This window comes from Atractosteus spatula, chromosome 2, assembly GCF_055471065.1.
Source record: "Atractosteus spatula isolate fAtrSpa1 chromosome 2, fAtrSpa1.hap1, whole genome shotgun sequence".
In the NCBI taxonomy this organism is placed as follows: Eukaryota; Metazoa; Chordata; class Actinopteri; order Semionotiformes; family Lepisosteidae; genus Atractosteus; species Atractosteus spatula.
In genome coordinates, this window is record NC_142707.1 from 30,260,985 (window position 1) to 30,273,479 (window position 12,495).

At 36.6% G+C, this 12,495-nt stretch overlaps 1 protein-coding gene across 2 annotated transcripts in view; it reads right to left on the bottom strand.

Annotated features, from left to right (window-relative positions):
* LOC148839531 (pleckstrin homology domain-containing family G member 1) overlaps nt 1-12,495 on the bottom strand; it is an 82,674-nt gene that overhangs the window by 42,542 nt on the left and 27,637 nt on the right. For both annotated transcript variants that reach the window (XM_088929353.1, XM_088929344.1), the window contains exon 2: nt 2,249-2,772. In XM_088929353.1, the coding sequence (XP_088785479.1) occupies nt 2,249-2,635 (387 nt within the window). In that variant the 5' untranslated portion in view covers nt 2,636-2,772. The remainder of the gene's footprint in view (nt 1-2,248; nt 2,773-12,495) is intronic.

The following is a 12,495-nucleotide window of genomic DNA, read 5'->3' on the forward strand; positions in this document are numbered from 1 at the left end:
AGGGAAGAAAATTAATAAGTGAAGAGGGGAAAAAAGATAGAAAAGTAATGGTAATGGAGTTTAGAGTGTGCCTTCTTAACAGTCCTTCTTAACTGCTTCTGAATGTTTTTCATACGACAGTTTAACTTTGCTTTGTTGTATAATGTCGTATAACTGATGAAAACACATGTGAATATTGTAATTGCAATTAAAGAATGTTCCAGGTTTGTAAAAAAGACAGCCAGGTAACCTGCTGAAAGGATATTTTAGGATATTAAGTTCTTTTTAAAGAGAGATCTGCTGCATCAAACATTGGCTATTTAGTTTTAAAATGTCTAGTTACTTTTTTCAGGGTTACAAATATAATTGAACCCTCCTCTCACAAAGGCATTTGTATACTTTATTGATTTGATAAAATGGCATAAAATAGGATATTTGAACACATAACACAAATATACTGTATATACAGTATAACATATAGGAGAGAACACTGTTTCACAACAGGTAGATATGTAAAATACTGCTCACAGTATTCCTCAAAGCTCTGATGGATATTAGACAAAATTTTGAGTCAAGTCTTAAAGACAATTTAATCTACTATTAATTCCATGACTAGTATACACATGTACAACCAAAAATGACTTTGTCAATTATTTGTTTTGGACGTATATTTTGAAAGAAAAATGTAGTAGAGCTCCACTTAGCTTAAGAATTGTTCCCAACCCATCTCCTGTCTGGGGGAGAAACAGCCCTACCCTTCCAGTAGCTTATGAGTCTCAATCCAACAGACAATTACACAGTCAATGCATAGCGATGGACACGCCTTTTTATCATGAGCGTGATCTTTCATGAAACCTGACAAAAGTGCCAACAAACACTGAGTACTCATACAATACTGTAGATTCCTGATCAAAATTTGTTCCAGAGGGGTAAAAAAAAATCAACTTTCATTTACACCCCCTTAAAACAGAAGTATTTAATCCATTTGAAGCCATTTAAAAAAATTAAGCGATTCTGCTTTATTGTCTTATTCCACAACATGCTAAAATATAAAGTATACCATGGAGAAATAATTCTGTCTGAAATAACATAAAATAATAACTTCCAAAGCTGGGAAAGGAAATATTCAATAATTGCTACTTTATATGCTGAAAAGTACTGTACTATGGTATTTGATTTCAGGTATTCGATAAACTATAGAGTGTAAGATAAGACTGCAATCAATCAGCACATCACACTGTAATATAACATAAAGCAGGAGTGTGAGTGAGTCTTTCAATAAACCACAGCACGAATAGAGTCAGTTTATACAGACATCTGATACTCAAAGTGTTCTTGTTCCACTCTTAATAATATTATGATCAGGGAAATGCCAGTCGGGATCATCATACATCTCAAGTGGGAAAAAGTATTCAAAAGAAAATCGCTTTTATTATGATGTTGATGATGATGATCAGTGGGGGGAGGGGGGATAAGAATGATTTACAGTAGGTATAAGAAAAAACAATCTTTTTAAAAAAAAAACTTTTAAAATGTACCATGACTTATGGCAAAAAAAAATCCCATTCACAAATATGAAGACTTCTTGTCCTTGAAAAAGTTAGTTTTAGTCAAAACGTTCAAGTTTAAACTGTGGCTCCAAAGGAATAGGCGATCGACCGATTTTTTCCCAGAATTACACAGTATTTTTTTTCATAGCCCCTCAAATCAAGATTTGTTAATCAACCTGGCTCATTGCTGTAACATTAAGTTAGGGCAAGAAACTTCTTCTATAACATGCAGTCAAGCCATCTGTCATTTTTAATGGTCAACCACATGTTGTCCACTGTAAGCTCACTGGTGCCTTGAGAGGCAGATTGGTTGCTGTTGCACATCAAGCAGAGAATACCCTTGCCAACTGAACCCCAAGCAATACCAGCAGCTCTCAGAACAGCCTCACAAGCCTGGACTACCGATTTCAACCTGGCTTATGAATAGGCAACTTTTCTGTTGAATCTGCCTGGCAGCCCGCTTCAGATTTCAAGACATGTTTTCGAGTCAAATTTACACAAATTAGTTTTCATTGGTGCATTTAGAACTGCAAGGAAAGCAAAGAAGATTGATCCTAAAGCAGCAGCTGTAATTATTATTGTTTTTAAAAAACAAAAACAGCAATCAAAGACAAATACTAGCAGCAATTCTGTATGCTTCTGAATAGAGGCGTTTAGATTTATTACGCTTTAAATCTTAAATAAATGGATACCAAAGGAAAATTAATTTGGCCCCCTACCTGCACGATGCTCTTCAAGTCCTGTACGTAGGTCCGCTCAGTGTCTAGGATTTCCTGGACCACCCTGTCCACATAAAGGAGCTTAGGGCCAGCCTGCTCAGCGGCCGGGATTTGTGTTAAGATGTGTTTGCTGGGTCCCTTGCTCTCAGCCCTCTTCTCCCTATCCGTCTGGTTCTCCTTTTCACTCCTGCAGCCCAGCTGTGGAGCAGGGACCAGTTCCAGCCGTATTGCCCCAGTGTCCCTGTCCTGAGGGGAGGAGGCCAGCCCCAGGTGGCTGTTCGACGCCAGCGTGGCACGGCTGCCCAGCGAACAATGGCTGTCACGGGAGGAGGCGGAAGAAGTGGTGGAGCTGTAGCTTACGGGCCGGTCGCTGTCTGTGGAGTCCATGCTGCGCACGCTGCAGTAACGAAAGGCTGGGCGAGTTTCTGGACGGAATCGCCCCAGTGGGGCAGCGCTCAGGGCAGTCCGGCTATCTGGGATCTCCGGAAGTGGTGGCAGGGCATCTGGAGGGAGATGGTAATCGTCTACAAAAACACAAATCAGAACAGGAGTCTTGTTAACACTGCAGTTTAGCCAAGATGAGAAGGAGAAACTAACTCATTTGGCATAAAATAGTCTATGGCCTATGAACAGGAAGCATGGAAAAAGACCAGTCTACTTCATGCTCAACAGTGAAACAAAAGTCCAAGGACGCAAGTGAAAAATATGGGGAAGTGCATTATGGACCAGGAATAGGTGGCACTTCCTTACACAAAGTCCTGGATGTATAGAATAGACAGTATCCCGCAAGGTTTTGAAGGCCAAACAATAGATCCTTCTCATCAAGAACCTGGATGACATTCTTTAATCACGGAATAGTCCCCTCTTGTTATGTCCTTAATTTATCACTTTCAAATTTAAGTTTCAAGTATAATGACACTGAACAGTCCTCAAAAGGACCATATAAGGCTTTCATATTACATAAAAGAAGAACGTTTTTAGAATTCGTTTAGAGGAAACAGATCTCCATAAAAACAAAAACACTATTGAAGTAAATATAAATGCGTTGACAAAACAAAACGGTTCCTTTAAATTAACATTAAGAAAAAAATTAACAGTCACACCACCTTGGTAAGCATCTATGAAGAGATGGTACAGCATTTTGTTTTGTTATATTTCCTCAAGCAGGAAATGCTGATTGAGGAAATATAAACTCAGCACTTTTTTGGAAGCACTTGCTTAAAATCTTTTTTTTCCCCTGAGATATACTAAAGAAAGGGCGGCGTGACTAACATTGCTGCCTCATAGCACTGGGGCCCAGAGGTCAGTTCTAGACCATGAGTGTTCTGCATGGATTTTATATGTTTTCTCCGTAGACATACTGGTTAATTGACTTCTGGTGAGAGTGTGTGTGTGTAACTTTATGTCTGTGTACACTACGATGGACTGACATTCTTTTCAGGGGGTATCCTAACTTACACCTACTGTGGGGTTAGGCTCTTACTCCCCCACTGGATGAAACAGTTAGAAAAAGGATGAATACTAAAAAAGGTGATGACTAGTTTTCTAGCACAAAACACCTAATGAAAATTATCAGAATTAGATATTAATATACTATGCCTTATAAGCCATATCACCAAGATTTCAGTATCCTAAGAGATGATTTAATACTACCAAGCAACCAAATGCTCCCCAAGTCTGAAGTTAAAATAATTGCCAGTCCACAACACTTGATACTCTACATGGGTCCTTAGCATTCTGTCACAAAGTTGTCCATTATTTCCAAATATAATCACTGACTCATTCTGAAAAAATGGAAGATCTCACTGAAAAGGAGTTTTTCATAACCCTCAGACTTGTATAATGCAACAGGCACTGGCTTAACTGATCAAATGACTGAATGCTTTTTTTGTAGCCACTTGTTGGCTAGTGACCAAACTCTATAGAAGAGGGTGCAGACTACAGCCAAATCCTGAAAACCGTTTTTTTTCTTCTTCAGCAGTTTGGTTCTGTCATAAAGATATGTGTAAGAAACTGTTTGGACACACTGTAGGCAAAGCTGCTGTCTATAATGAAAGCCAATGCTTTTCATATATCACTGTGGTTTCTATGAAACTCTCATTCAAAAAAGCCATTGTAAAGCACAAAGGAATAAAGATGACATTCATAAAAAAAAAAAACATGTGCTTGCTCAGGGATGAATTGCTCTCAAGACTGTTGTACCAGGTGGGGCAGGTGAAGCCAAGTCCATTCACTAACTGGCTTTTTGCCTTCCAGCAATGGTGGTCAAATTGAAATGTCTGCTGGTAACACAGCTATGTTTCCTTCTGATGTACTGATCATATGGTGGCTAAGATAAGGGTGCCTGGAGTCTACAGCCACATTATGTGTTAGTATCAAACTTTAAGACCACTTCGGATGGAAAACAACTGAATATATCTAATGTATCAGCAGGCAATAATGTAAATACAGAACTGTATTCTGGTCGATGAATGAACACAAAGAACCACCACTCAATCTTTTAATAGTACCAAGACTTTTATACCACAAATACATGTGCAATTTACTCACAATTCTTCCTTATATGACAACTGCTTTTAAAAGAAAAGATAAAATTAGATAAAAGAGCAACTGATAAGATATAAGTGTATAAGATCACGATGCTAGAAGACCCACAACTGGAAATATATTAACAAAAAAGCTTTTCCTCCATGATAGGACATCCACTAAAGTTAATATTATGAAGGATTCAATAAAAAAGCACAATCTGTCGTTCATTTGTTTCAAGAGCAGCTTCTATTCATTTACCCTGTGACTCAGTTAAGAGAGTACAAAGTTATCCACAAGAGAAACTTGGAAGAGAAAGCAAAATAAATTGAGCCAACCCAAATGCTGCACTAATCTTTCCAAACTGCAGAGGTTCTTAAGGGTCTGGCAGCAAACCAATGTTTACATTGTACATCTGACCTACTTTCAACACCCGTAAAAAAAAAAAAATTATATGAAGCTGAAATGTTTAAATTGATAAGTGCTTCAGAGGTCAGTTATTCAAACATTTCTTAAAAATAGTTTTGATGAAAACAGAAAAAAAATAATTATACAATATACTTGGAATAATAATACCATTCACTAGACTCTTAGTGCAGTAGTGTATTACATTTGTAGACAGAGTTCAATAATCTGTATGCTCATTAATGAGAGTACTTCACATTTTGAATTGTACAGGAAACAATTTAAATAAAACGTTACCAAAACTGAAAGAGGTTCTATCAGTCCATTTTGCCTAGAAGAAAGATTACACAATGCTTGTAGAAACCAGAAAGGCCACTAATACAATATATTTACACACTCCTCTTACTTAAGTTTTTATGGGCTTTAAAATTGCATTTAGTTAAAAGAAGCCTGCCGTTTAAAACATTTGCCTGGTAATTTTGACATACCAACAACTTACTAGACATTCAGGCAAAAAACTACTGTTGTTATTGATCTTTCACAAAAGAACTGCTTTTTTGCATGCTTGCATTTTCTTTTGTTGGTTTTCTTTTTACTTTTTAACCAAAACCCTAAAACCATATCAATGGTTTACTTTAGTCATTTTATTGTGTCCATCCTTTGGTTACAGATGGGTTGAGCATTTTGTTTTTCACACTGACTAACAGAATGACCATGAAAGATATGAGCTTTTTTTGGGCCTTTCAGGAAAGAAGATCAATTTGCCCACCATATTGCTTCTGAGGCAACAGCATAACCACTGGGCTACGCCACCACATTGAGAAGAACAATTCATTCAGTGTATTTGATTTAGGTTAGCTTTACAACTGGCCCAGCAAAACAAAGTTAGATGGATATGTCCTCCAAATTAGCATTAATATAAGCAGCCACACATAAGAAAAAAATGACAAAACAATTAAATGATTTAGAATTAAAAAAATCATGAACCCTTTTAAAAACAGACCATTATAAAAGCTAGATGCCTCAGTATAAACAATCAGAGCTTTCAGCAGTCATATCATCAAATTACACTACCAACCAGCCAACAGCTTGTATAAACCTGCCTGTAGAAACAAGTAATCCATAAGCTACCTTTTTGAAGCCTTCTTTGCAAGTCATGCCTTAGCAAAAACTGTCCCATTGAGAAAAGTCTGCAGCACTGGAACTACCAGTAGAGGCCTATACCACCTCTGTGATTTTATTCAGTCACATTTACAGATTTCAAAACCAACCCTTGCAGTATTTTAATCTGTTACACAGCCTTCTATTGTGATTACTATTTTACTCAACAAATCATATGATTTAAAATCTATTATGGCTCTACTTCGATTTTGGGACCCTGGCCCATTTTTCCATGCTCCACCCTCAGCATTCTGTGCTGTTGTTGTGCTATGCTTTGGTTGTCAGCACCAAAGAAGCTATACAAACCCTGTTCAACAAGGGCTAAGACCGAGCAAGACTGTCAAAATTTAACTCTTTGTAACCATATGTTCACTATTTGTTAGGCAAACAAATATACAGTTCTCTACATCTCCCACAAGAAGATAATTTAAACACTTTGAGACTTACAGCTAAAATGTGCAAGGGATTTTCAATATTTTCCAAACATTTCTGCTGTGGAAGAAATGCTGCTTAAATTCAAAACAGTGAAACTAAAAGGTGCATTTGATTCCCTGAAAGCATATTTTAACTGTAATGAGACATTAGGAGCATTGTTCTCCAATTTCTTACTAAAATCCTTTTCTTTTAACATAGGTGTACTAAAAATAACAAAAATGGGGTAATGATATTAAGAAACAAGTACAAATGAATTACAGTACAAGTAGAGATAAATGTCATTTGTTTTGTGACGACACATGAGAAGTCCTTCTGTTTAAAGTGACATTCTATTAAGACTTTTTATTCAGTCACCTTCATCTAAAAAAGTGGATACTTCATACTCTTTTGCAACAATCTTGGCTCAGTTTGCACAACATGGCATCTACAAGGCCAATTAAAATTGAGCACAATCATATTACATATTGTACTTGTGTTCAGAAATGCTTACTTCAGCATGTTCCGATACTAATGGAACTAATCAAATGACACCAATTTAGTGGGGTTTATAAACAGAATATTGCTTTCAACATCAAAAGAAAGCTAAGTCTACAAAACATTAAGGCGAGATTAGATTGCTACACAAAGAGGGTTTTACATTCAATTTGGGTGCTACTGGATCTAATCTGTGGGAATTTCATTTGCCAAGAATATAAGCCGTTGCATTTAACCACATCTTTCTACCCGACAACAGGTTCTTTTTCTATATCATATTACATTCTACTCTAGTATAATGATAATATGTTGAATTCAATCAGTTACACATTTGAAACACTCTTTGTACATTTCAACTAAGTGAAGTTAATGTGATTTCCTTACAAAGCTACAGCTAAACTCACTCCCCACAAGGCAGACTACTGTGGGAATTTAGCTAAATTGTACTTCTCAATTGGCTTCACCATCCCTTACTGTGCTTTTGTCAGGAAAATAATTCAATCATACACTCTCTCTTTCTGCTGGATTACTAAAAAACGATGAAAAAAAGGTTAATAAAAAACATAATTGGACTAGATAGAACAATGGGTACAATGAAAGAACCACAAAAAGGAAAATCAGTTAAAAATTTCAAGTGATCATAAAAAAAACCTTTTTTTAAGACTACATTTTCAAATGTAAAATAATAAATTCCCATATTGAAATTTCCATTTCTTTAGATTACATCTTGGTGGGAGGTTATCTTCATATTAATTAGCTACTAAAAACTCAATGAGCTCCAAGGACTGAAAGGCATTCTAATGTTATTAAGACAAAAGTAAAGAAAATAATCCCTTTTGCACACAAAGGACTGCCAAGAGCAGATATTGACACTGTACTTCGAAATCAAGAACTGTGACATTATTGCTACTGGACATTTTACTTTGTATGTTGCAGATGCAACCAGCCAAACCTACCTGTTTCACCACAAGGAGAAAAGTCCATTCTTTCTGGTTTAAAAGGCACTCCAGGAGGACAGACAGCTCACATTAACGTAAGTAAATCCAAAGCACTCCAGCTGTCGACTCTGCTCTTTTCAGAGAAATACTGTATGAGTCAGCTTTTATCTATCAAGTCCCTTAAAACACAATGGTCCTCCAGAAACCTGATTTGCAAGTTTCTCATAACTCCAGTCCTCTCATTCCGAAAGTATGGAAAGCAAGAGAAAGAGAGGAAGAGACCCCCGTCTTGAATGCTGCTGCTGAGAGACTCTCAAACTAAAACATGACATCATTCAATTCAGCTAAGCACAATAACCTCTGCTGTGGGTAAGTTTAACGTACACACTTCACTGAGCAACACCCTGCAAACCCTATTCTTTCCCGCACAAGGCTGCGGGACATCAAACAAAGTGCAATCCACACTTTCACAGCATTTCCCATACTTCTGCATACATCACGGGAGGAATCTAGAAAAAAAAAGGTGCAGACTCTTTCTTTCTTAAAGTCACGTACATGTCCAAGGAGACCTTACAAATGGAATTATTTCTACCCTCATGACATTCAACGACTTAAAAATGCAAATGTATGCAAACCACTCTCTTTTGGAGCAATTGTTTTTGAAGGCTTTTTGATAGGCAGGAATAGCAATTTTAAGATACATTACATAGAATTAGATATATTCACCATAGAATTATGTTTGAAAAGTGATTGATTTATTTCTTTTGGATGACCCTATGCTATGAGAAAGAGCTACTAAGACAGCCTAGACAGATACGTTCTCATACTGTGTATTTAACCTTCTTCTTGTCTAAGTGGCAGAAACGTTGCACAGAATTACAATGTACAGTATTACTTTTCCATCTGCATTGGCATTTTTCAATGACTGTTTTTATCAAGAGGAAATGTGCTTTGACATGATGTCGGCTGTTCTACTTGCCTGACAAGTTGAAGTACAGTATAGCAGCAGACATCTAAAAAAATATTCTATAACATTTAAATATAATTCAAGCCTAGTGTTTGTACCAGCTATATCTTAATAAACGGAATTTAGCTTGCTATGAGAAAAGGGACCGAGAAATATTACAGAATTGCTCCCATCTTAACACTTGCTATGTGCTAAATGCACAAATAAGTGGGGTGAAAAATGATTCAATGCCTGGGCTTCACCGCATTAAAATAAGTAAATCTCTGGGAAAATAAATTTTCTTTCACACACTGCAAACAAAGAATGTAACTAAAGAGCAGGGAATCTTTTGATACAGCCTACTCAAGCTTCTGGTGCACAGAGCCCCAGAGTGCTGAATGTGCCTATATTGGCATTAGCAAACAAAGCTATTGATCAGGTCCTTGTATTCTCCACATTCCAAATACCCCTAACTCTTTAAAAAGGGCTACCATTGTAGAGTAGCTACACAAAGAACAAAATTTCCAAGAAAAAAATGAAAGACAGTTTTCAAGCTACTCAAGGGGTGCACTGCTAGATCCTTAAGACGTCTTTCTAAAGATTTGCAGACTTGGCTATAATCAACCACCTAAACAGCTGCCACCGGCTAACTGTTAAAAGTTTGCTACTGGGCTTTAGGAAGAAAACAAACTAGTAGCTCAACTCTGGTATTTTCGATGTTTAACAGGTCTGCAAAAAAATCACAATGAAGGCCAGGTTTAACCCAATGGTGCCTTTCTTCCTTATAAGTATTTCATTGCACTTGTGCATATGACAAAAACTGAACTGAACGTTTATGAAGTCATTTAGTGCTAGAGGTAAACAGCAAGAATGTTTGTAAATGAACAATGAAAGGCCAATGTCAGAACTCTTTCTAGTTTGCCACCCCCATTAAAGCAAAATAGATCGATGTATTCAGTTAACTTTATAAAAATTGAGGAGAAATTGAAAAAAAGTGTGATCTAAAACCAGGCAATGTAGTGTTAAACATTGTATGTATAAATACACAAGAGTTTGGAACAACTCATTAATACAGAAATCAATGCTAGCGAACCTGCTCTAATCAAATCACAGTCTTATTACAAGAAATAAACTAAAAACCAATCCAATGGCTAAAAATATGTAATATTAAGAAAATAATCAATTGAACTTAAGAATATGTAAATCCAAGTTTAATAAAAATGTAACTATGCAACATTGTTAAAACACAAAGTAAAACATCAAAAGGCTCACGTTTATATTGTGGCAGAAGGTGGCAGAGTTGCGTTCTCTGCCATGGCTGTTTTAAAACCACAAAACAAAATTCAAAAGCCTTCATTGTACAGCTTCCAAGTAAGTACTTTTTCCCCAATGCAAAACTGGAAAGGGAGCAATGCTATCGCCACAAACCCTCCCTCCCCTCTCTCTCTACTTCCTACTGAGCAGTTACATGTAGATTTAACAACTTTCTCTGTCACTTGCCAAAGCAGGTTTATTGATGCTTTAGTATTACTGAAAGTCTGACTCACAAATGCTTTCAAAAAAAGTGTGACATGTCCAACACACGTTGTACTACACTCCAAAAAGAATGCACCCTTTCAAAGGCTAGACAGATTTCTGTAAAGCACTCTATGGCCATCTGTTGTGAAAGATGCTATAGCAGAGTCATTGAGTTTTGTTGATTTGTAGCAAAATCAATATAATCAAATCTATTAAACCATTTTCTGTTTGAAAGACAGCACATTTGTCTTAATCCTGCTGACATCTTAAAAAAATGCAAAGCCAAGTGTATCTACTGCAACAAAATAGACCTTTCATATGGCTGACCTCATCAATGGTAAGACAATACAACACTGCTCATTTGTATTGACCACAGACAGATTTTAAGGTTAAATTAAAAAGACAGAATGATTTATAAAGAAGCAGGGTAATGTAGGTAGGAAATTGAAAGTGCTACAAAATGAGGGAAAGCTAGATGCCTGTTATAGCAGGTATAGGTCAACTATTCACCATAAACCTTTTTTCGTCTCACTGGAAAGGTAATAAATTCTACCTGGAGAACAGATGTTGGACGAAATTGTACTTGTCTAAGCTTTTCTTACCCCCAGAAGCAGAAATCATTGCATAAAGATTAAGAAGTTACTTTTAAGTTTAAAAAGGCAAAAACTGGTATTTAGAAAACAGAGCAGATGCAACAACTTGGCTTCTTACATTGACCTTGGAGAAATAGGTTTCCATTTCATGTATCCATTTGATCAGGTTCCAGAAAGCTGATTCAACAAAATACTGTCTTCATTCCCAGAAGCACAGATTTTGCCTCACCTCACAATATTCATTTTCTTTTTTATATTCTAAAAGAAATAAAACTACAGCAATAAAAATGGAAATTGCCTGAGTCAGATGTTCTCTCTGAATCTTTCTGTTAGCACAGACCGTTTTCTGAAAATTATAGTGCTTGAAAAGAGCTCTGGTAAAAAAAATTCAACATATACATGCTTGCTCAGCTTGCCAAGTGATTTACACCTACATCAAGCATGTTAAGAACTCGGAAAGGAAAAAGTTTGGATGCAGGGTAAATAACTTTGGCAGGGCTGTGAAACATCAGTGCTGGTTAAAATTAAGCAACTTAAACTTTGGGATTTTGAAAAAAGAATATATCTGGTCAAGAAAGGACCTCTTAATTTCAGATGGGGCAGAATATGCACAACCTCCTTCACACAGCCCTGTTTTGCTGCAGTGATTAGATTACACTTCCCAAAGTAGTTAGCAGAAACCAAAGCTGATCCCTAAATAGTTCATCTGGTTTTTATTAGGTTATGGGATATTATAGCCTGCTATGAAGCTTAAACAATATTCATTTTTTATGCAGGCTTTTATTTCAATTGATTGTTTCCCCCCCAAAAAAAGTGTTCTGCCAACACTTAAAAAGGTGCCGTTTTATTTAACGCGGCTCTGGTAGCTGCCAGCTGAGCCCACAGCAGATGTTTTGAAAAAGACAACGTTGCTACCAGCACTAAACTGCAATTACAGCTCCCCCCCCCCCCCTCAGGGGTACTAATTTGGTTCGCAGTTACTTGATGGTATTTTAACATGCACAGAGCTACAAAAATCATTCAGGCAATGCTAACACAAGATGACAGAAAAAAAGCTGATACAGAGCTTTTCTTCACTCCTCCCAGAGGTTAACAAATTCTTTTAAGATTATATGAAATAATGGTACAGCTCCATAAAAATATGGACTGCTTAAACAATGATTAACAACATTCCAAAACATACTACTCTTGAATTAAAGCTTTTCAATAATTTAAGGCTTTGTTTAGGTGTGCAATTCACAGTGCACTGAA